Genomic DNA, 26,078 nt, shown 5'->3' with positions numbered 1-26,078 from the left:
AGGATGTCAATACTACTTCAGAAAACCAGGTTTTCCAATTTCACATTCACTTTTCAAAAAGATACTGGTAAATTTGGTGGAAAGTAAGCTCAATTACCACTCACTTGGCCATCCAACACTTTTGGTCTTGAATACATTAAAAAACAAACACATAAATGGTGTTGCAAGGGGTCCAAAAGCTCCCCAAGTTTTTGAGTTCTTAAACCACTTAAAAAGAAGGTGAAGAAACTTTAAGAGCAAGGTAAGATGAAAATAAGTCTACTGTTAAGAAACTGCTGCATGTGGGGTGAAGTATATGCTTTAAATCTTTGATTTCATAAATAATATTTTGAAAGAGAAAATAATAGCAGCACTGACGTTTTCAATGCTATTTACATTGGGCTACAACATAGATGGGAAAACATCAGTTTAAGCTATAAATTATGGGTATATTTGACAGAGGGATGAGAATATTTTCCTTCCTTGTAAAATAAAAATATAATAGCTAAATGTAAACCAAAGCAAGTTCTAAAAATGATGCTCTAGAGTAGGGCTTCAAAGACTTTTTCCACTGTCCACCCCTTTTCACCTAAGAAATTTTTACTTGACCCCAGGTATATAGTTATATAAAACAGGTACACAAATCAAATATTTATTGATAACAAATCATAAAGAAATTTATTTTAAAGCAAAACTTTCATACATAATATATATAATCTTACCATTTATTAAAGATGAAAGCAAATTTACATACTAAATGAGATGTTTATTTTTACATAAAAATTAAATCTTGGAAGAATATTAGATACTGCAGGACATGGAACATTCAGAACATTTTTACTGTTGCCAAATTTCCTATGACCCCCATATTCAGTTAAGCAACTGCATATGAGGTTGAGAGCCACAGTTTTAAGAAGCTTAGCTCCAGAACCCAAACTAAAGATATGGCCTGCCTGACTCACTGCTAACCTTCCCCTGAACCATATATTTTAAACCTAACTTCACACAGATGTTGAGAACACCAGGAGTCCTAACTTTTCCTTTCCACCAGGAAGGGCCTGCAGGCTTTTTTCTTGTTCCTCACACTAACACTCCTATCTAGGTCATTCCTTAAGCCTGGTATTACCTTCACCTAAAGGCCCTTTTCTTTAACACCTAGGTGATCCAACACCATCTTGGGCATAAAGTTTCTCATGCCAGTTTCTAGTGCCTTTCTGTCCACTACCTAATATTTAACTACTTTATGTATTTTGCTATTCTCTTTATATTTAAGCTCTACTTCTTAATAGTACTTGCTCTCTCCTCTTCCCCTTTAGTGGCTAGGTAGCTAGATGGATTGATTATTGAACCTGAAATCAAGAAAAACTGAGTTCCAACCCAGTTTCAAATACTAGATATGTGACCCTGAGCAAAATACTAAAACTCCCTCTTGGTTTACTCAACTGCTTACAAAAGAAAATAGATACAAAAATAGCACCTATCTCCCACAGATGTTGAGAGGATATAATAACATAATTTAGCACCATGGGGACAAGTAGTAGGCACTTAAATGCTTGTTTCTCCTTCTCCCTTGAGTAAAATATGACTTTATTCTTAGCATCTGTGTCCCAAGCAGGGAGCACTGTGCTTCTCTGCACACAGCAGAAATCTAATAGATATTTGTTGATTGCCTGATAGCTGATTGATTAGCACCCTTCAGTGTAGTAGAAGAAGAAATAGGAACACAGCTTTGTTCTCCCCTGGAAATCCAAATTTGAGAGTGATGCAGGTTGGTAGCAGGAGGTAATGCAATAGTCTTTGAAATCTACACACACACACATTTCTCTCAGCAGTGAAATAGGATCAAAGAAGGAAAGGGGAAAGAATAAGAAAAAAGTCCCAAGAAAAAAATTCTAAGGGCATACAAAAAAATTTAGCTCTTTCTGAAGTGGCAAAGAATAGAAATCTAATTATTATTTTAAAAATAGGAATCTAAGAGAATGCACATAAATCGGACAAAGCATGAACAAAGTGATATATAAATGGAATAGAGTATTATTGTACTTGTCTTTTTAATACATTTGCAATTATGGAAACATATTTTCACATTAGTCATATAGTGAAAGAAACAGAATAAAAGGGAAAATCCAAAAAGACAAAAAAGGTAAAATAGGATACTCTGATCTGCATTCAAATTCCACAGTTCTCTGGATATAAGTAGCATTTTCCACTGAGTCTTCAAATTCTCTTGGTTTACTGCACTGATGAGAAGAGCTAAGTCAATCATAGTTGTATACTCAACACTTAATCATAATTATTACTATATATATATATATATACTATAAAATATAATCTATTACTATATCCATCAGGATTGCAGAGCACTAATGAGGAAATGTGATACTACATATTAGAAAGATGAAGGGCTCAGAGTATAGAATGACAAATTTTTTTAGGACCTGACCAATATGGAAATTTGTTTTGATTGACTACAGCTTTGTAAAAGGCTTTTTTTTGTCGGGGGGGGATCACTTTGTTCATGCTTTGTCCGATTTATGTGCATTCTCTTAGATTCCTATTTTTAAAATAATAATAGGATGCAAATGTTAGGATAGAAATGATAGGATAGGATAGATCTACCTGTGAAGGTAGATCTTAAGTAATTAAAACAAAATTTAAAAAAAAAAGAAAAATTTGGAACTCCAATAACACAATGACCAACTATAATTTTTAAGGACTCATGATGGAACACCTGATAGGTTCAGAATGAAAACAGACTGGCATGTATGTACATGTATAGGTTTGCATGCATATATGTATGTATAGACATGGCCAATGAAAAAAATTTGTTTTAACTACAAGTTTTGTTTTTCCTCAATTTCTCAAGATGACAGAGGAAGAAGGGGAAAGATGGCTGATACTAATTTGCAAATAAAATTTAATTTAAATTTTTAAAAAATCTACAAGGGGATCTCAAGCTAGTAATTTCAGGAGCACAGATTAGAACATTCCTTCTTACCAGTCTTTACTAGTTTAAACACAAAGTTCAAACGCTGATGGGCTGAGTTTCAGAATCTTTCACATAAAAATGTCTACATGATCTTGTCTCTCTGCTCATCTTGCTAAAATGGATTGACAACAAGCTAAAAGCCTGTTTGGTTTCCCATTGATTAGAATCTTACCTCCCTTCTCCACACCTACAGAAGAGAAAGAACAAGTTGAACAGGATCGCTTTACTACAAAGTACACAAAACACCCCTGAGATTTTTATTCTTTTTTTTTTTTCTATCTCCTCCTAAGCACTTCTTCCCCCCAACCCCTCCCCATGAATTATTTGTAGCTGAAACTTTTGGTTAGATAGAATTTGTTTAAACTAATTTGCAACCCAGGTCTCAATTCATTAACCACACTTCCCCAAAGTAGTCCTAGCAAAAAATAATCAACCACTTGAAACTTTTATAAAATCACCTTAAGGAGAGGCATCTCAGAAAGGATGCTCCCTTTCAAAGTCTCGAAATTCTGAACAAAATGTCAGCCATTATTTGGATCTCTCATCCTAGAGATTTAAATTAATTTAATTAAGATACTTTAAGTGACATATGCCTCATTTTAAGTTTAACAATGCAGGTGGGGATCCAAATGGAAACTCAGCTCACAAAATGTGAAAAGGTTTAGGAAAAAACATTTTAAATTGCTGGAGTTACCAAGGAATTGGGAAGGGGGCAGAGACAAGGGGCTATCAGTGTAGTACTCACTCACAGACTAAGAACTTTTAATACCCCAGTCCTAATTACAAGAAAGCAAAATGGTGGAAGGCTTCCCTAGTAGAAAAAGAAAAAGACTATTGGCCAGTATATATATACACACACACTATATACATACAGGACACATACAGTATACATATTTATATTGTGTGTGAAGTTAAATCTCTTTCCACACCCCAACTTCTAAGGCAGGTTCTCAACCATAAGAGGAGACTCCAAGGAGACTTCCTAGAGGAAGATATTTTATTATTTCCTAGTGTTACTCATTTAAGAACAGGGATATTTTAAAGCAGCTTTAGCCAGCTGGGCCTGCCGCTGATGATCTAATTAAGCTAGGTAACTAGTGCCTTAATTCCAAAGAAGGCAGAACCATTATAGACGCTACAAAAGTGGATAGCAAACTCCATCCAGGGTTTAGGAGCCCCCTTCTTCAGGGTAATGTAAGAGTTCCTTTCTCCTTCATCCCAGGGTGCAAATGGTCTTTGTGTCCTAAGATACTTCCGTTTTTAGCCCAGATTCTTGTTCACCAAGCTACATAGACTTGGGCTCAAAAATGTGTGGCTGTTTTCCCAGCTATTACCATAAGAAAGTAACTGAAGTCAGAAAACAAACTAAGACAATCCAGAAGCCTCAGCTGAAGTCCAGAGACCCAGCTGTGTGATGACAAGTTACTGAGATCCAGAATTTTACCCTCTACACAATCCCAAATAGTAACTAGGGGCCTTTGTGAGGGAAGCATAGGATTTCAGATCTAGGGCTGAAAGGGGCCCCCATCCATCATCTACTTCAACTCTTTCATTTTATAACTAAGGAAATTGGGGCCTAGAAAAGTGAAATGATTGAGAGGTTTAATATCCTAGTGGTTAGAGCCCTGGACCTGGAGTCAGGAAGATCTCAATACTTAGATACCCAGCTGCATGATACTGGACATCTGACTCAGTTTCCTCATCTGTATAAATAGCCAAGGGACAGCTAGGTGGCGCAGTGGATACAGCACCAGCCCTGAAGTCAGGAGAACCTCAGTTCAAATCTAGCTTCAGACACTTAACACTTCCTAGCAGTGTGACCCTGGGCAAGTCACTTAACCCCAATTGCTTCAGTCAAAAAAAAAAAAAAAAAAGGCCAACAAATATTTAAGGGTCTATTATGTGGAAGGCTAAGCTCTAAGGATACAAAAAGAGATAAAAGTCCCCATATTTCTACCTTTAAGAAGCTGATAATCCACTGGGGAAGACAAGCAAATATGTACAAATAAGCTATAAATAGGAAAAAACAGGAAATAACTAAAAGAGAAAAGGTACTAGAGGAGGCATTATGGAAGGCTTCTAGTAAAAAATGGGATTTTAACTGGGATTTGAAGGAAGTCAATGAATCCCTCACAGACAATACTCCAGGGCTGGACAACAGGCAGAGAAAAAAAAAAACCCTGCTGAGAGATAGAGTACATTGTTCATGGGCCCGGAAAGGCAGCAGAAAACTAGATTATAGAGTTTGGGACAACAAACAGGATTTTGTGTCTGCTTGGAGGCAACAAGGAACCAATGTAGTTTATTGGAAGAGGAGGGAAGATCACATGATCAGACCTGCACTTTAAGAAAATCATTTTAGTGGCTTTATGACTAGATTGAAGAACTTGAGATGAGCAAAATATTCAGGCATGAGATGTTTGCAGTTGATTATTTCAGTGATATGTTGGGATTTTCTTGCCAATGATCCTAGAATGGTTTGCCATTTACTTCTCCAGCTCATTTTACAGATAAGGAAAATGAGGCACCCAAGATGAAGTGATTTGCCCAGAGTCACACAGCTAGTGTCTGAGACTGGATTTTAACTCAGGAAGATGAATCTTCCTGAATCCAGGCTGGTGTTCTATCCACTGAGCCATCTAGGTATCCTTTGAAGTGATAATGGAGTGCTTCTCTTCTCTCAGGGTTTTCGTATCAGGTGAGATATTTGTAAATGCTTTTCAAAACTCAAATCATATCAGACAAATGCTTTTATTAGAAGTAGTAGAATATTTGAAACGTGGTATTTCTTACTGTACGATACTTCACAGATGCTTGTTTAGTGCTTTAAAGTTTGCTTTACAAACATTACATTTCATTTTTACTCACCCTAAGAGGTACTATTATTCCCATTTTATAAAAGACAACAATGAAATTCAGAGAATGTAAGGGACTTGGCTCCAGATCACACATCTAGTAAGGGTCCGAGTTGGAATTCAAACTCAAGACTTCCCAGTTCAACAATAGAAACTGATGCGATTTTAATCGGTGCAAAAGACATTAAAAATAAGCATTAATGCTTTGCCACTATATCCTAAGTCCATAAGACCTTTCTATCTGACTGGTAGCTGAAACTTTCCATATTTATTATTCCCACCCCATCAAGAATGTAAGTCCTTGAAGGCAAACAAACTATCTTACTTTTCTACTTTTACCCCTAGAGCCTAGCATATTGTAAGTACTTAAATTTCTTTTTTCATACATCATTCTAGCATTGAATCTAAATTATGTATCCCTTCCACCTTTAAAATCTTATGATACTGTAACTTCTCAGGGTCCTCATTATGTCTTCCTGGACTTAACAATAGATTGTATTACCCTTCTGTGCTACCTAGGAGAAATGTCCCACCAAGAATGGTTGGGAACATCACAACCAAGTCTTGCCTTCAAAATTTAGGGTTTTGGTAGGTGACTGGAAAAGTCAAATCTAGAGAGCAAAGAGTTAGGCATAGACTCACGCCATGGTTGCTGAACCAGACTAGGAGCACAAATCCCAAGTCACTTCACTTCTGGGGCTCATTTTTCTCATCAACAGAATGAGAGAAATGGATTATATGGTTCTTTAAGGCTCTGGGTTTCTGTGATTCTGTGATTGCAATTAACTGGATAATTAACTTTTTTTTCTATACTATATATGCAAAGTCACAGGCTTAACCCTGATTAACTCAAAAAGTAAAAAACAGAAATAATTTTTTCATTTCTTTTCCATTAGAGCTAGGGAAGCCCCAACTGAAGTGCCTTAGATACAGAAAGTTAATGAATTTGTAGAATGACAAAAAAATAGGGCCATAGCCTCTGTTTATTTCAGTTATGCTACCTCCACTGTATAATTAATACTAAGACCAATCCTCTGTATAATTATCAGCCTCTACTTCCTTCTATTATTGAGGTAAATCAAGGGTTACCTATGGTTTATCAGATAAAAGTATGTCAGTTTCCATCAGCAAAGCACCTGATTTTTGTAAAAAATTCCATTGGTTACCACCATAAGTGATTCTCAGGATTGCCAACCACAACTATAGGGTCACCAGAAGTGCTTCTCTTCTTTCTCTGGTGCCCAATGAAGAACACTTAAGGATTTTAGGGATTTTCACATGATATCAATAAGTAAGGATTTTTTCTGTTAATTCTAGTTGTGGGAAAATTTAATTCCATCTCTCCTTCCTTCCACCTCTGAAAGATTTCCCTTTGGTACTGGTGATCCAAAAATTCGCCAAGTTCCTCCACATTCACCAAGTTCTCTTATCATTTGTCCTAGGCAAGAAAGAGCTTCTTTCTAGCGATTAAATTTACATAAAAGAATGACAATCTAGTGACCCCACATTCAACACTGAGTCAGAAGCCCTGGTTAATTATTTCCAGTATTATCACCGACTCAATTGCCTATTTTTCTGTATCTTTCTATACACAATTAAAATTCAACTATACTAATATATTTGCACAAGTATTACATGCAAAAAATGACACAAAGAGGAGGAAAAAAAAAAAATCACTCATGACTGAAATCTAGGCTGGTAAACTGGGTGTAGGCATCCAAATCCCTCTCCATATTCCTTGGTCTAATTTTTGAGGCCCATCATTTTTCACCTACAAAAGTATTCTTGATGTAGGTTCCTGACAGTCACTCTTATGACTTGAACCAGCAAAGCACATTATTTAGACCAGGGTCTCTTAAATTTTTTCCACTCGCAATCCCTTTTTGGTCCAAGAAATTTTTCCTCTAGTCTGGGTATGGAGGTATATAAAATAGACATACAACTCAAACATTCAGTGATAATAAATCATAATTTCAAAACCCCCACATTCAATTACTTGACCTCATTTGGGGTCCTGACCCACAGTTTAAGAAGCTTTGATTTAGATTAAGTGAGGGCAACAATGCAAATGAAAAGAACTATTACAACATCAACCAAAAAAAAAAAAACATTTCATATTTACAATTATCTACTTTATACAAAATATATCCTTCTTTGTACAGAACATGACATGACTAATAGACTCAATTGGTTAATTTTACTAAAACTGCTTCCAATCTTCCCCCCACTAACTCCTTCTTTTTCCTTGTGTTATAAAGAATAGCTTAAAAAGAATAATAAATTCAGAATGAAGAATGATTTTTTAAAAAAATCAATCCCCACTGTGGAAAATAAAAGATCCCATCTTAATACTGATGTCAAGTTTTTGCTATTTTTAAGTTAATGATTTTTTTTTTTATTAAAAGGTCATTGAAATGTATAGAAATCATGAAAAACACTCAATATTTGGTAGTGAAAGAAGGTAAAGAGCTGCTCACATACCACTATTTCTAGTCACATACTACGCCTTCCGTTACCTTTTGGTCATATCTTATGCACATAACTCTCCTAATAAAGTGTAAGTTCCTTGAAAGCAAAAATTGTTTCTTTATGTCCCAAAGCAGAGAGCCCAGGGGTTGCTTAATAAAATGCTTGTTGGCATTTTTATTATTACTTGTTGCCAGTTTTATTAGAAAGCACAGTTGTTAGAATGATTCAATGAATACCAAGATATAACAGACAAAATACCACCTTCCCATTGGCTACCAGCATATCACTTGATGCTCCTAATGAGAGTCAAACTCTAGCCAAGAATGAAGGCAATGTGGACAATCAGATCACCAATCCAAACTCATACCTACAGCAGATTTCTTCCATCTGTGAGAAGACATTCTACAAAAGCAACAGACCAGACCATGTAAATTCAACAAAAACCCTGTAGGTTATAATTTAAAGTAGAGCTGATTTGTTTATAAAAGCTATGTAAGTCAATGCCCATCAATTGGAGAATAACTAAACAAACTGTGGTCTGTGAAGGTAGTAGACTCATTTCATCATTGTTGACTTTTCATGACCCATTTGGATTTTTCTTGGCAAAGATAATTTTTTCCTTCTCCAGCTCATTTTGCAGAAGAGAACGCAGAGGCAAACTGATGTTGCCCTTGAATTTGCCCAGCATCACCTGGCAGGTGTCTGATGCCAGATTTGAACTCAGAGATATGAGTCTTCCTGATTCTATATCTGGGACACCATCCACTGCACTATGTACATGCCCTAGTGTACACAAATAATATTTGTGCTATGGGAAACTATGAATGTGATGGATACATGAAAACATGGAAAGATACAAAGGAACTGATAAAGAATGAAGTAAGCAAAACCAGGGGAGGGGGGGGAATATATATATATGTACACACACACAATTACAACAATGTAAATCCATCACACACTCAAAAATCAAGAGAGGGTTGCAAAATTATAAATATCAAGCAAAACTCAAAAAAAAGATGAGAGACCACCCCAGAGTCAAAAGGTCTACACTATGCAACTGCATGAACACTTTTTCAATGTATTGATTGCTAGTGCTAATTTTTCTTCTTTTTTTTTTTTTTTGTCTTAAAAAAATTCTGTTATACAGGATGGCTCTCTGAGGGGGAGAGAAAGAGACCATGGAGAAAATTACAATGATGTTTAAAAAAAATGTTTAAAGACACAAACAGAAGTCTGCTATGCTAAATCTCTCCTAATTATCTCTGTATATACATGACCATTAAAAAAAAATTTGTTTTGACTAGGCATTCCTGATTGAGGGGGAGGGAGGGATGAGATAGGACTGAATCTAATCACACTGTACAGTAAAGCTTTTCTTTTTTCATGTAAATTTTATTCTACAATAAGAAGTTCAGTGTAACTAAGTTTTTCCACAACAGCTGTTTTCCTTCAATGCGAGCTCAATTTTCGTCTCATGAGGCACACTACTAAGGAAAAGCCAAATGTAAAATCCTGTTTCCTGTAAAATTCAAACAGATGTTTTATGTAATCAAACCACTATTGTGAAGCTCCACCCCATCTACTGTACGCCGTATTATTTTATAAGATAGGGGCAGAACTGAAGAGAGGAATAAGCCACATGCTAATAACAAAAGGTCATAGGGATATCCCCGCCAATAAAAATGGTCTTTAAAATAGGATCATTAAGATGACTAGGCACAGGATATAACTTCATAAATATTACTCAACAACAAATCTCAGTTCTGTATTCATTTGACTAAGGCATGCAAGCAGCAGCAAATTCAAGAGACCCTGACTTATTCAATAGGGCAATTCAATAGGGCTTTACTAAACCGAGATAAGCATCAGACTAGACTCTTTAGACATCCTATCTTATTAGGGGATTTTCTTCTAGAGGCCAAATTACCTGAGATAGATGGGGCTAGTAACTGGTCTGACACCTAAGTAAATGTTTTCAATTGAGGTTTCTTATTTGGAATATGGATCAGGGCATCTTGGAGGCAACTTGATGCAGCAGAAAAGACTCTACTGGGTTTGGAGTATCTGGGTTCAGTCCTGCCACTTAACAACTGTGTGATGTTGGACAAGATACATCCCTTTTCCCCCACCCTAGTTTTTCTCTTTTGTAAAACCAGGGCTTTCGATTAGAAGGCCTGAAAGAGCTGAAGAATAATTAAGCGTCTAAGGATAGCTCCTTTTACTTTTTCTGGGTTCATATCTCAAACTAAAAAACTATAAAAGGAATTTATGAAGTATGTATCATTATTATTAATAATAAATAATAATAAAGGAGCAGTCCCGAATTTTACCCTTTAGCAAAAAAGACCATTACCAAAAATGAGTCAGAATTCATGGGGATAAAGGTCTGTGATCTCACTAGTTCAGGGAATTATCAGGAAAGGAAAGTGTTTATTTACCAATGCAGAAAGGCACCTTTTTCACATATGCACAAAAACTAAGTTAGGAATGGCTGACTAAATTAAGGGCATATATAGATAATGGAATATTACTGGGCTGTAAATGTATTCAAAGAACCTTAAGAAGCTTTATATGAACTGATTCAATGTGAAATAAACAGAACCAGGAGAAGAACTTGTACGAAAACCCCAACACTGTAAAGAAAAACATTGGTTGATAGAACAGAATTCTAACCAATACAATCAACTATGCCACCTGAGAAATAACTTTACTCTACCATCTGATTGATAGTTCTCCCTTAAATCTATACCTAAGATAAAAAAAATTTTGGACATAGCAAATATCTGAATTTGTTTTAGTTGACTATATTTATTTATTATTCACTTTTAATGGAGGGAGGAGTTTGGGGGGAAAAAAAGATTAGAAATTGTGGTACCAAAAAGAAAGGAGCTTATTTCAGCATTTGTTTAAAATGGGTCGAATGATGAATAAAGTATCAGGCCTGTATTAAAGAAGACCTAAATTCACATCTGGACTCTTACTATGTAATCTTGGGCAAGTCATTTGAGAGGGGAAAGAGGGGAAGAGAGAGAGATAAAAACAGGTTTAAAAATGCTCATAAGGGTTCAGAAGGAGACACAGATTCAGAGTAAGTTTGAAACTAATATTTTTTAATGAAATCTTTACATAATAGATTTGCAAAGACATCCAATCCTTTTTCTGTTCTCTATATGTGAGTACTGTTTGTCAACATATATTTGTTCAGAACAAAGTAAAAATTGAAGCAAAATTTAAAATGATTCAAAAGTTACTATTTCTACAGGTCTGCCACTCCCAAAATTCTTCCCTCCAGAAGCAAAGGACTCCGCTAGATAATTTTTTCAGTCTCAGTTTATTTGCCAGTTTCATGCAGGACAACTAAGGTCAGTTCAGAAAAACAGCTTAAGTAAATAAACTTTATACAAAATGACAAGTCAACCAGTACCATGTACTTTCCCCTTCTTAGAATTTAAGGCAAGGAAAAGAAATTTAAAGCATCTCAATGTAAACATATAAAAATCATGCAAGCAATAAAAGGCTTACCACTAGTTTCCACAATCTGCCACAGAAAGAATAAATCTCTGTACACAAAGTGAATGTATTGAACAAAAAACTACTATTGCTCTAGCATCTTAAGTTCAACAAACATGCTATAAGGACCCATTGGTAGAGGGTACCCTTAGAAGTACTGAGGATGTTGTTCAGTTCTGTCTTGACTTTTTGTGATCCAATTTAGAGTTTCCTTGGCAGGGATATTGACTTTCTTCAACTCATTTGACAATGAGGAATCTAAGGCAAAAAAGATTAAGTTCCTTGACCTGCCCAGGTCACACTGCTAATAAGTGTCTGAGAACAGATGATGTTGTGCCACAGTTCCCTAAATTGTCCTGTCTCGATTACCCTAAATTGTCCTGCCTCAGTTCCTTGAATTGTTTTGCTTTAATCCCCATGGCTGCAACGCCCCTTTTCTGCTCATTAGAACTGAGATAATTAGGGCTGTGGAGATCTGGCATTCCAAAAGATAAGACTCCAGATGTTCTATCTCAGATACCTAATTGGCATCTTCTATCTCTAAATTTCAGACTTCCTGGCTCTAGTTGGACACCTTTTTAATCCTCCCAATTTGTAGGAATTTATGGTCCTACACTCCCCCCCACCAACTTGTCAGAACTAAATTGACAGTCGCTGCCTGGAGATTCCAGCTCACCAGAGTTTGGACTCCATCTCCCCTGCCTTTGTCTATCTACCTGAGCCTAGAGCCATATATATCATTGAGAACTCACATTCACTGCTGAATTCTTTGAGAATGAAAGTTTTATTCAGCCCTGGGATCAAAAATGGATTTTTTTGGTCCCAGTAAACCCTCTCAGAAACCCAAATAAATATTAAAAACGCTCTAATCTCTATCTTGCCTCAGTTTCTCTGGCATTACAATGAGTTCTCCTGACTCTAGGTCCTGGTGCTGGAGTATAAAAATGGAAATAATCCAAGAGTTTATAATCTAAAAAAAGAGGGAGGGGGGGGAAAAGAGAGGAGGAAATGTTCAGAAGAAAATAGTAAGGGGAAAAAAAGGAGAGGTCTGGACTTCAGAAAAAGAGCTTCAAAAACAAAGAAAACGTGAGAACAAAGATTAAATTTCAGAATAATACAAATATAAAGGAAGGGAAACAGCATCAGTACTAGGGAAAGAACACCAGGGAAAGTCAAAAGCAGAGGTGAAGCCCTCATTAGCTGTTTGTCCTTGGGCAAGCCACTTAAATCTTACAGAGACTAAATTTCTCTTCTTTAAAAAAAGGCTGAACTAGTTGGGTTTCTTAATTGCCCACCAACTCCAAATTAACAATCCTAAAGTCTCCGGAGGGAACAGATACCAGAGCTGGGCCCTAAAGACAGGGAATGGTTTTCTTCCAGGCAGAGATGAAGGCCCAGTTCTGCCACAGATGTGGGGAGTGAGGAAGAAACAGCTTCTGCTAATAATAACAAACTTCAGAGGCTTCTCATTTCTCTTGCAGAATCAAATATGAAATCCTCTAGCACCCAAAACCATTCTTAACCTAGCCCCCTCCCATCTTCCCAATCTTACAGGTAAAATTCAGAGACTTCTGGAGGTTCTTAATTCTGGTGAAGCCTCATCTCTACTCATCTCCTACAGGAAGTCTTTCTCAATCTTTCTTAATTCTATTGCTTTCCCTGTTAATTCTTATTTATTCTATCTATAGCTTTCCTGTACGTTTGCTGTCTCCCTTATTACATTGTAAGCTCTGAGGGCAGTGTTCTGTGACCCCATCTGGTCCAATTGAGCTGGAATGAAAAGAAAGTTTAAAGAAATATTATATCTTGTTTATTTCAAGTTAGGAAAGTAGGTGGAAGGAAAGGTAATCTTAAAAGCCACTCTAAGATTTTATATTCTTTCTATAGTCTACAATGAATGAGCTACTCTAGGTTTTGAACCAGAAGTGACATAGTCCCAGTTCCCAGAAAAATTACGTGGCAGTTAAGTTGTTGAGGTTCAAAAGGAGACCCTCCCTCAAGAGGTTGGGGTCACAGACCGATGTTTCGAGGTATCTCAAAAGAATTTGCAGGCTTGAACCCATCTCCAAGTCAAGGGGCAAAGTTTATTAAAATTGTAAAAGCAATTGAAGCAGGCCAAGTTCCAAAAGGATTTAGCAAAGAACCAGGAGCAAGAAAAATTTATAGGAAAAGATAGGATATCTGGTTCTTCATGTCAATGACATGCTCATTTTATGGCCCAAAGGTCATAAAGAACTGAAGAATGGTCTTGTATGCACCTCGCCATTTTTCTCAAAAACCCTATTATCATGGACAAACAGACTGTTATTTGTCAGTCATCAAAGCTTCTAGGACTATTATCTAAAGCCAAGAGATTTTAGGATCATTGTTAATAACACTCCTAAGGTCTGGGGGGGGGGGGGGGGGAGGATCAAGAATACTGCTGTATTCTCCTAGACACTGCACCCCCTTTCAAAATGAAGGTTGGACTGGAGAGGGAGAGATACAGAAAGTAAACAAAAGAATTAAAATGCCATATATTGGACTACCTGCCATCTAGGGGAGGGGATAGAGGGAAAGAGGGGGAAAGTTGGAACAGAATATTTTGCAAGGGTCAATGTTGAAAAATTACCCATGCATATGTTTTGTAAATAAAAAACTATTTAAAAATTAAAGCAAACAAACAATAACAAAAAAGTGTTATTGTTGCCAAATATTGAGTGACCTTCACATTGTTACCCCACATTTGGCAACAATAAAAGGTTTCTGAATATTCTATGTCCTGCAATATCTAATATTCTAGCAAGATTTAATTCTTTATGTAAACACAAACGCATCCCTCTTATTGGTAAGCAAATGTTTTTGTTTAATGGTAAAATTATATGTATATCAAAGAATTGTTTTAAATAAATTTCTTTAGGATTTATTGTCAGTAGTGGAAAAAAAAGTTTTATTAAGTCCTGCTCCAAATAACAATGCTACAGTATGTTCACTTTTTTGTTATTGTTTGTTTGCTTGTCTCTCTCTTTTTTTTCCTTTTTGATCTGATTTTTCTTGCACAGCATGATAAACATGGAAATATATTTAGAAGAACTCCACATGTTTAACCTATATTGGACTGTTTAATGTCTTGGGGAGAAAAAGAGGGAGGAAAGAAGGAGAAAAGTTGAAACGCAAGGTTTTGCAAAGGTGAATGTTGAAAACTATTTTTGCATGTATTTGGAGAAACATCAAAAAATAAATAGATAAATAACAATACTAACCCACAATCACCCCACCTCTTGGTCAAGTCAATCCTACAGCTATTTCCTTGAAGACTCAGATGAGGCAACTAATTCAATATAGATGAAAAAAATTGATGGACATGGATTCTAGTTCTGGTTCAGCCACCACCTGCTTAACCTCGAGTTAGCCCACTCTATTTAAGCCTCAGTTTTCCTATATGAAAAAATCAAGAGACTAGATTAAGATGATCTTTTTCCAAGTATAAAATTACTCTCCATTTTCCTCTAGCAGTTTTGCTTGGTTGATTGTACAGAACATCATCCCAGGCCTTTTACCCTTCTTTTCAGTTTCCTTTTGTTTATTGTCTTCCCCCTTTAGACTGTAAGTTCCTTAAAGGGCAAAGATTTATTTTTATCTCCAGGCTTAGCACTATGCCTGGCACTTCATAAATGTTTATTGAATTAAAACTGAATACAATTTTATGAAACCTTCCTTCCCCAAGGACTCCATTACAAAATGACCTTTTCCTTCCAATCCAACAAATTGTGTTTCAAGTGCCTACTACTGGGGAGAATGGAGAAGCAGCTTGGCAGAAGTATATAGAGTTGGTCTTTGAAGTACTGTTTCTGACACATACTGGTTCTGTGACACTTTCTATCTTTGGGACTCAGTTTCCTTACCTGCAAAAAAAGAGAGGAACTCTAAATCTGCGATCATGCTAAGGCACCCTACTAAGTGCTTGAGGATGCAAAGAAAGAATAAAATTGATCCCCAAAGGATTTCACAAAGTGGTTTTTATTTGCTTAAATATTATCTGGAGGGACAGCTAGTTGGTATAGTGGATAGAGTACCAGCCCTGAAGTCAGGAGGACCAGAGTTCAAATGTGACCTCAGATACTTAATACGTCCTAGCTGTGTGACCCTGGGCAAGTCACTTAACCCCAATTGCCTCAGCAAAAATACATACATATAGATATATATATAAAATCTGGAAATATTTCCTAGTTATTTCCTGGGGAGGAACATAGTTAATGAGCAATATGGCTGCCAATGCTGCCATGGCAAATGAAATTGTTTAATGAAGAATAAAAAGAGTTAAGATAATGTCACTTGGAAGGTAAAAAAAAAAAAAATGTCTTTTCAAGAGTATATCTGCCTTCCTTCACTCAATTTCAAATACCCTGAGGTTACTAACTAAAATACCAAGTGATTGAGAGCAAAACTAAAGAGTTAATCTACCCTTTTAGACCTAATAAACTCTATGTGGGCTATTATTGTCTCTCTTAAAGAAAGGATTGAATATATCTTCTCTAAACATCAGAAGTGGTTTTCTCCTCTTTGTAACACTGGGGAGGAGGGAGGGACCTTGCTTAGGTCTGATTCTCTTGGCCAGATATCAGCTCTTGGGAGTTGGTTGCCTTTGATTTAAAATGAAATTTTAAAAACACACACACACACACACACACAAACACACACACACACACACACCACCTTACTAAGCCTAAGGAAAACAAAGAGAACCTTGTACAAAACAGATCAAATCTACAAACCTGCACTTAAAAAAAAAAAAAAAAAAAAAAGTGGCAAGGTCTTTAAAATAAAGTCTAATCATTAGAATAATTCAAAATCTACAAAATGCAACAAAAATATGTATATATTTTTAAATTGCTCTGAATACTAAGCTGGATTCTTGGGGCAGCTCCCTAATAGCTTAGTTGAATAAGAACTAAGATGTGCTAGAATAGTGATCATCTGGTTATAAGCAATATTCATATACCTCCCACTGACACCCACACTACTATCTCTCCAGCCAAAGAGAATGCTCAAAGGGACAATAACCTTACACCTCCTTTATCCTCAGAAAAAACACCGAACAATGAGAGTTCCCATAAAACCTAGAAAGGATAAAGTATTTCAATGAGAAGAGACACAGTTGGGGCTCCCAGGTGGAATGTACGGCCTTTCTCTCCACCCTTTTCCTTTAGGCTGGTGTTCCTTCCAGGAATACAGTGGCAAACAGCCTGGGGAAAGATCATTAAAGGAAATAAATCCAGCAGAGATGAGAAGGGGTACAGATGGAATATGGTAGGGTTCCCTCTGGTTTTCTATTTGTTTATTGAGTCATTTCAATCACGTCTGTCTTTTAGTGAGCCCATTTGGGGCTTTTTGGCAAAGATACCGGAGTGGTTTGACATTTCATTATCTAGCTCATTTGACAGATGAAGAAACTGAGGCAAACAGGGTTAAGTGACTTGTTGAGGGTCACATAGGTAGTAACTGCCTGAGGCCACATTTGAATTCAGGAAAATATCTTCCTGAATCCAGACCCAGTACTAATGGTTATATATATAATTCCACCTAGCAGTCCAATTTTCTACTAATAAATTCTTTTTTTTTAATTTCAGGTGGTGAGGGATGGGGAAAAAGGAACAAATCTCAATGGAGAGACAGAAGAGAGAAATAGGAAATATATCTTTTAGATCCTTCAAAGTACTGGGCACCCATGTATTAAGTAGCTATTCAAAAAAATGTCTTTTGAATAAGTGCCAAGTTCAATTTTTAAAATCTCAAACTTGCACTTGATATATATTAAAAGACAAATGGCATCAAAATTGTTACATTATTCACATAATTACAAATTCTCCAGTGATCTGATTAATTCATACTGGGAAAAATGTGTGCTTAATTTTAGATCTAGAAATGTATTTTTAAGCCAAATAGGGGTTTGATGTGCATTTGACACAAAACTTTAGCCTAACAGAGAGAAAAACATGATTATTGTAAGGCAGCAGAAAAACCAAGCAAAAAAAAGGGGGGGGGGGGAGGGAACAGCTTCCAATTCTGGATGTGTGTACACAAAAAATCAAAATAATTATATGATCAAAGCAATAAAAGGGGACCTCATATGTCTGACAAATTCCAGATAATTTAAAGGAATTATTTGCTACCTTGGTCCCAGTGTGATAGAAACAACACAAGACTGGTACTCGGAAAGCATAGGCTGAAGTTCTGGCTCTGCCACTTATGTCATTTGGGCATTTATTAAGGCATAGAGTAAATGCTTAATAAATGCTGCTTGCCTGCTTGATTACTATGTATCAAACTCTGAGAAAGATGCTTACTCTCCTCCCCACATTTATGTGACTGTGTTATAGTTGCTGCTATTCATGACAACATTTAGGAGTTTCTTGGCAAATACATTGCAGCAGTTTGCAATTTCTTTCTCCAAGTCATTTTACAGATGAGGAAACTGAGATAAACAGGTAAAGTGACTTGCCCAGGGCCACAAAACTAGTGTGTGAGGCCAAATTTGAATTCATGAAAATTTGTCTTCCAAATTCCAGGCCAGCCACTCTATACCACTCTGCCTTATGCCTATGGACAAGATATTTAATTTCTCTGAACTCCAGTTTCTCATCTATAAAATGGAGATAACATGAAGAGAGTTGCTGTTGGGAAAAGTGAAAATCACTATATAAAGTGGCCTTTTAATATCATTATTAAGAACACAAGCTTCCTTTGCCTTCATGGGAAAAAAAAAAAAAAAAGACTGGTTGGTACAGTAAAGCTAGTGTTGGGGAACTCTCAAATGAGGTTTCCTTTCTACTGTTTACAGTATCATACTGTTTTCAGTACGATGCTGTTCACTGTAACTGCTATGAGTCCCATTGCTCCTTACAAACATTTTTATACACATACACCACATACACCCCCATTACTGCTGAGACCCAAAAAAGACACAGTGGTGATTCACTCACAGCCATGAAAATACACTGGGACAAAACACAAGTTCACAGACTGATGAACATCTTAGTAATTGGTTCCTTCCAAGGTATCAAAAGGGGGAGTTTTAGAAACATGAAAATACAATTCACCCAAAATACCGATTAACTTAGCTACTACTCTTTGGTACCAATAAACCATCAATGCCTCCCATCAAAAATTTTTTGTTTGCTTTTACAAGCTTGGGAATCTTTAACTCTCCAGAAGTAAAGTTTTACAACATTACTTTGGTCTCAAAATACATTAGTCAACCTGGTTCTGACCCAGGGCAGTTATTTAACCTCGATTTAAAATTCTCATGTGTAAAAAGACCTGGCTGAATGAATATTAAGTACGGTGTTAAAACTAAGATACAGGTGATGACTTCAGAACCTTCTTGAAGTTAGCAGATCATCTAAAATATGGCCAGTGTGAACAAATCAATTATTATTCCAACGTCAAATTCATTTGTGGATATGAACTACACCTATTAACAATAAACTATACAACTATATTCCCCAAATGGGTTATTTTTAACAACTTGCATTGGCCATAAGCATTTATTAAGCACCTATGCTTTGGTAGATGTTGAGGAAAGGGAGAAGAGGGAAGTCTTCACTCTAGAAGGGGTATCTCTCAAAGTCCAGATAAGGATTTGGGGATCTCAGAGGTCTTGCACCCAATCTCTTCCCTTTAATAGAGGAGGAAGCTGAAAATAGGCAGTTTTAAGTGTCTGACAGAATTTGAACCTAGGTCTTGCTAACGTCACCTCTCCCCTCCCACACACACACACTATATGTGGATACACCAAGTAGCCTCCCCAAATCAATCAGGATTCGCTAACCAAGATAATTCCTGGTTAAGGAGTTAAGGTTAAGGTTATTGAATTAAGATAGGCGGACACAATTTCAGAAAAAAAAAAAAGAAAAGGTAGGATAAATCCTTTAAGACCAAAGGCCCGCTGGGCATGAAATAAAATGAAAAGAACAAGTCCCGAATCAATCCACTGTGTCCCGGGAATAAAAAACTAATGAGCTGGAAATGCACCAATCCCAAAGGAACCGAAGGGGAAGGGCTCACATTAACAAGTTAAGGCAAGTCCTACTAAGGAAAATAAATTTAAAAATCAGCTTGCGCACTCCAGAGCTCCAGTCTTTATAGCATATTTAAAGTCTAAATACCCAAAGGGTACTCTCACAAGTTCCTTCTTCGGAGGACGGTCACTGGGTGAACTCGAGCAGTTTTTTGGCCAAAAAGGACTGGAAAGTGCAACTTGTCCGGGCTTTCCCGTCCTCGAAAGCTTTCCAGTTACAGCCGGGAGACCACCTGTCGGAGAGGCAGCGGCGGGGATTCCCTCACAGGTGGGGGATACACTAGCCCGCCCCGGGTGGCCCCTCCCACGCAGTCTGGGATTCCATGATTCACTCAGAAACTAGGCTGCAATGAGGTCAGCAGGAGAGATACCAAAGCGAAATACTCATAAAAGCAGGGCAGGAGACCCGCCCCGAATAAGGTCTTCTCCAAAGAGCGTTTCAGCCCTTCCAATCTGCCCCCCGCCCGGCCGTGGGACCCGAACCAAGGGACGCGCGCACCTCCAGGCCGGGCCGTTCCTCCGACGGCCCGCGTGCGCGCAGCCCCGGCCCAGAGAGAAGGGACTGCACCGCAGCTCTCACCCCGCTCCCAGGGGACGGGACAGGACGGGGAGGCTGGAGGGTGTCGCCCCGCACGCACTAACCCCCAGGGCAAACGAATCGGGAGACGCTTCTCCCAGCACGGAGCTCCGGCGGGGCTTCGGTGACAGCCACCCCCGGTCCCAGCCGGCCCAGCTCACCTGGCCTGCGCAGCAGGGGGCTGACATCGCGGCGGCCGCGGAGGAGCAGCGCTAGCCCGGACGGCTCCCGGGCTCCCGCGGCCGGAACACTGTGCACACCAAACCTCACGCGCCTCCCACTCCCAGCGATCACAGCAGCTCCGAGCTCGCGGGGCAGCCCAGGAAAAACAAACGCCCGTCAGCCCCGCCCCCTCTATCAGCCCCCCGGCTCCGCCCCCCCCCCCTCCCCGGACAGACAATGAGCCGCGATGCGCCCCCTCCCACCCTTGCCTCTCTGGAGCCGGGGAGTGATAGGTTCTAGCTTTGCCCTTGACTTCCGCTGTCGTCAGGACAGCCTGGGCTGGCAAATTACTTCCCGGTGGGAAGAAGTAGTTGCTCCCCAAATTTGCCTCCTTTCCCCCACACATCCCTGTAGAAGAGCGGTCTTTGAGCTCCCCATTCCTCCGGTGCTTACATAGAGAACGGGGTAGGGGGCCGGGATGAAACAAACAGTGGCTGATTGCACGGATTAAAGGAAATGCGGCTTTTCTCCCTAGGTCTTTTCTTTACTCAGATCTCTAAGGGAAAAAATCATCTAGAAATAACAAAATCCCAGAGAAAAGGCAGCTCTTTGGAGGGGCTAGAGCGTAGAACAGGGAACCTGCTTTAAAATCTTGCCTTACATTGTGCAGCATGGGCAACTCATTTTCTCTCTCTGGTTCAATTTCCACTTCTGTAAAATGGGGATAATTATACTTGCACCACATATCCTGCAGACCTGTGAGCCATGCGCTTTGTCCACTTAAGAGCGCTCCGTAAAACGTTAAGATATAATTTGGAGTTATTTCAGAGGGTTCCATTAACTAGATGATGGGCATTAGCTAGGAAACGGCAAAGACAGTGAAGTAAGTTAGGTAGAGTCCCCCCTGAGCTCTCCCAAATTCCACTCCACACAACTTTAAAATTATCCGGCAAAATGACTTTTAAAAGGACGGAGTAAAACAATTTTCCAGCCCAAGACAACTTAAAGGTCATAAGGCTATGCCAGGCCATACCTGATAAGTCAGCATACCAACAGTTTTGGGGGCTCCTCAGTCCACAGATAGTAAAGGGGGTCAGGCAGCTGGTCAGAAGATTACAGGAACCTTGGGAATTCAGGACTCTTGTATTGCCCATAAGAGATTGCAGGTCACAGTCCTAGTTCCAAAACGAGAACTAATGTTAGCAGTAGGGAACCTAGTCACAATCCAAGGTGGAAAGGGTGCCTGTGGTCCTGCACAGACTTAGAGGACAGACCAGGAGATCAGAGATCATACCTTAGATTCTTTTGCCGGGGTACAGATGCTCTGAACCTTTAAAATATTGAGGATCCCCCATGGGGAATCCCCATGGGGAAGATGGTCTCTGAGGTGTCTCAAATGATTTTGTAGATTTAGATCATTTCCAAATCAATAAGTAAAGATTTCATTTATTGGCGACTGGCTAAGTTCCAAAAGGACGTTTAGCTAAGAAGTGGGCAACAAACTTTTACAGAGGTAGAATTGGGGTGTGTAGGTTAGGTATTTCACTATTATTGTTCATTCATTTTAAGGTGCTAATTTTATGGCTTAGACTCACTAATTTCATCGCTGATATGCTAATGGATTGGATTTATTAGCTTTTAGGATACCACTAATATACTAATTTTGATTTAGAGATTAGTGGGAGTTAAGGGTTAAGCATCTTCCTTTCAGAGCCAGAATCCCAGCCACAAACTAAGTCAATATAGCCAGCATCCTGGCCATAAAAGTATAAACTAAAATAATTTAAAGTAAGATACAATATTCCTATAACAAGACAACTTAAAGATAAAATATCAACTAAAGCAATCTAAAAAATACAGCTTTTCCAAGACAAGTCAACTTTGAGCCAAAGTATAAACTAAGATACAGTGTTTCTTAGACACAACAAATTGGAGATTACAATCTCATCTCTACCATTTTGGAAAAACTGAAATTTATAGATGCCCCCCCCCAGACCACTCTGAAAATAATTGCGCTCTCTCTCTTTCTCTCTCTCTCTCTCTCTCTCTCTCTCTCTCTCTCTCTCTCTCTCTCTCACACACACACACACACACACACACACACACACACACACACAAACCCTGAAACTTCGGGTAGTGAAGGATACTCTCCTTCTGAAGAGTAGAGTCCAACTTTAACATAATGTCAAGAGGTAGGTTGGGGAAATGAACAAGCAAGCAACAACAACAAAGAATCTGATCTTAGAAATTACTACAGTGAAAAGACATAAAAACTCAAAAGAAAAGTCAAAAAAGCTAAATCCAAAGCCTCAAAGAAAGTTGTCAATTGATTTCAGGTCATAAAAGAGCTCAAAAAAGATTTAAATCAAATAAGAGAGGTAGAATAAAAATTGGGGAAGGAAATGAGAATGAAGCAAGAAAATCATGAAAAAAAAAACAGTCAATAGCATGGTAAAGGAGGTACAAAAAAATTCTGAAGAAAATAACACTTTACAAAATAAAATAGTCCAAATGTAAAAGAGGCACACACAAAAAAAAAAAAAAACACTAAAGAGAAGAACCCTTTAAAAAATAGAATTGGTCAATTGGTGCTGTTGTTCATCCTTGAAGAGGATCAATGGCAAAAGGATTATGGTATCTTGACTTGTAAGTGAATTGGATTTAAGGGAGGCAGAACTATGCAAAGTCAGATGGAAGAAAGGTACAAAAGCTCTCTGAAGAAAATAATTCCTTAAAAATTTAGAAATGGGGAGTAGAAACTAAATCAATGAGATATCAAGAAACAATAAAACAAAATCAAAAAAGAGGTAAAGGCAGAGCTCTGTAGGAGTCATTCTTCCTTGTATAAGGCAGGGTTTGTTGGCCCCTTACTGGCCCCTTCATTTTTTAGGGGATCTGGGAAAAGATCCAGATATTTTACTCAAGCACAAATCCTTGCTAGGGTCTTGCGTACTAATCAATATAGTTGGCTTTGACTGATAATCCTTATAAAGAATCCCTGCCTAAAAAAAGCTTCTTGTATGATTTTTCTATAACTCAATGCCAAGTACTTTTTTTAAAATTCATTTTTATTCCAAATTAAAAAACATAAAGCAAATATTTTTCATCTAGCTAGGACAGGAAAAAAAAGATTTTATGTGAAAATTGTAGATCTGTGAAACAGGTTTAGATTGATTTTCTTTTTAAAATAAGTAAATTCAGCCTGTAGTTTTCAAAGCTGTCCTGTCTGCCTGGGTTTTGGGCTGGGTTTTTGGTGCATTTTTTAAAGATGCCTCCTGGACCTTTTCTTTTTCTTTTTAAAAATTTGTGCTATCCAGTTTACCTCTCAGACCTGTGGAAGAGGAAGGAATTTATGATCAAAGAAGAACTAGAGATCATTGACTACAAAATAGAAAATTTTGATTATATCAAATTGAAAAGTTTTTGTATAAACAAAACTAATGCAAGCAAGATTAGAAGGGAAACAATAAACTGGGAAAATATTTTTACAGTCAAAGGTTCTGATAAAGGCCTCGTTTCCAAAATATATAGAGAATTGACTCTAATTTATAAGAAATCAAGCCATTCTCCAATTGATAAATGGTCAAAGGATATGAACAGACAATTTTCAGATGATGAAATTGAAACTATTACCACTCATATGAAAGAGTGTTCCAAATCACTATTGATCAGAGAAATGCAAATTAAGACAACTCTGAGATACCACTACACACCTGTCAGTTTGGCTAGAATGACAGGGAAAGATAACACGGAATGTTGGAGGGGATGTGGGAAAACAGGGACACTGATACATTGTTGGTGGAATTGTGAACACATCCAGCCATTCTGGAGAGCAATTTGGAACTATGCTCAAAAAGTTATTAAACTGTGCATACCCTTTGATCCAGCAGTGTTTCTACTGCGCTTATACCCCAAAGAGATACTAAAGAAGGGAAAGGGACCTGTATGTGCCAAAATGTCTGTGGCAGCCCTCTTTGTAGTGGCTAGAAGCTGGAAAATGAATGGATGCCCATCAATTGGAGAATGGTTGAGTAAATTGTGGTATATGAATGTTATGGAATATTATTGTTCTGTAAGAAACGACCAGCAGGATGAATACAGAGAGGATTGGAGAGACTTACATGAACTGATGCTGAGTGAAATGAGCAGAACCAGGAGATCATTATATACTTCAACAACGATATTGTATGAGGATGTATTCTGATGGAAGTGGAATTCTTCGACAAAGAGAAGCTCTAACTTAGTTTCAATTGATAAAGGATGGACAGAAACAGCTACACCCAAAGAAAGAACACTGGGAAATGAATGTAAACTGCTTGCATTTTTGTTCTTCCCGGGTTATTTGTACCTTCTAAATCCAACTCTCCCTGAGCAACAAGAGAACTGTTCGGTTCTGCACACATATATTGTATCAAAGATCTACTGTAACCTATTTAACATGTATAGAACTGCTTCCCATCTGGGGGAGGGGGTGGAGGGAGGGAGGGGAAAAATCGGAACAGAAGTGAGTGCAAGGGATAATGTTGTAAAAAATTACCCTGGCATGGGTTCTGTCAATAAAAAGTTATTAAAAATTCAAAAAAAATTTGTGCTATCCTATTGATAATGCGCCTAATCTAGTCATCCCATTCCTTCTCATCTATTTTTATTTATCCCCATCCCTAAAAAAGAGGAAGAAAAATCCATGTAATAAAATGTTGTTCTTTGTTTTCAGAAAACCAATGACAAGATGATGTCTTAATCTTCATATCAGCTGAGATAAGAGTTTCACAAACTCATCAGTCTTGCTCTCTCTTTATGAGTCATTAAAGTCCAAAGGCAAAATAAAAGTCAGTGTGACTAACAACATCTTGGGATGCAGTGGATGACTGTCTGAGTCTATTCCATGTCTGACAAAGTTCTAAGCATTCCACATTTCACAGCCTGCTTCAACTGCCTCCATGGTTGTTGGAAGAAATTGTTTTTATCTGTCCATTCCACCATTTGCTTGGGATAAACATCCCCTAACTCGCTAAAGCCTGTTGGTTTCCCTCAATATAGTACATTTGCTGGGATGGTTTTACCATGGTATTGTTGTTCAAGGGTGAAAAAAGAGGTGTTACTCTTGATTTCATCAATCAGAAGAGTCCCTTTAATCTTACCATCCTAATTTAATTTCAGAGAATTTGAGTTTCTTCTGATTAACTTCAAGAAAATTGTGATTTGTTTCCCATTATAAAACTGATAAGATTTTTGATAGGCATGAAACAAAAGGGCCTTACTTCTTTGGAAGTTAAGTATTAATAATAAGGTTAATATTGAGTGATTTTTTTTTCCATTCAGGGAAGTCCATTAAAGACTTATAGTAAAATAATTTTTCTTAATATTTTCCGTAAGTAAAAAAGAGGCCTTAATATATTTCTACAATTGTCAGAAATTATTAATATGTTGATTATATTTTATATATGTTTCAGGATTCAGAACTGGGTAAGGGACTCA

At 37.7% G+C, this 26,078-nt stretch overlaps 1 protein-coding gene across 2 annotated transcripts in view; it reads right to left on the bottom strand.

Moving 5' to 3' along the window:
- SERINC5 (serine incorporator 5) overlaps positions 1-20,770 on the bottom strand; it is a 113,000-nt gene extending 92,230 nt beyond the window's left edge. The window contains exon 1 of one of the 2 annotated variants that reach the window (XM_031965963.1): positions 20,600-20,770. In XM_031965963.1, coding sequence (XP_031821823.1) covers positions 20,600-20,626 — 27 coding nt within the window. In that variant the 5' untranslated portion in view covers positions 20,627-20,770. The remainder of the gene's footprint in view (positions 1-20,599) is intronic. The other variant, XM_031965967.1, reaches the window with a different exon arrangement.
- Between the last annotated feature and the right edge of the window lie 5,308 nt (positions 20,771-26,078).

The sequence above is a fragment of the Sarcophilus harrisii genome, chromosome 1, assembly GCF_902635505.1.
Source record: "Sarcophilus harrisii chromosome 1, mSarHar1.11, whole genome shotgun sequence".
NCBI classification, from domain to species: Eukaryota; Metazoa; Chordata; class Mammalia; order Dasyuromorphia; family Dasyuridae; genus Sarcophilus; species Sarcophilus harrisii.
Note: the sequence above shows the minus strand (reverse complement) of the source record. Positions and strands in the feature narration are given on the sequence as shown.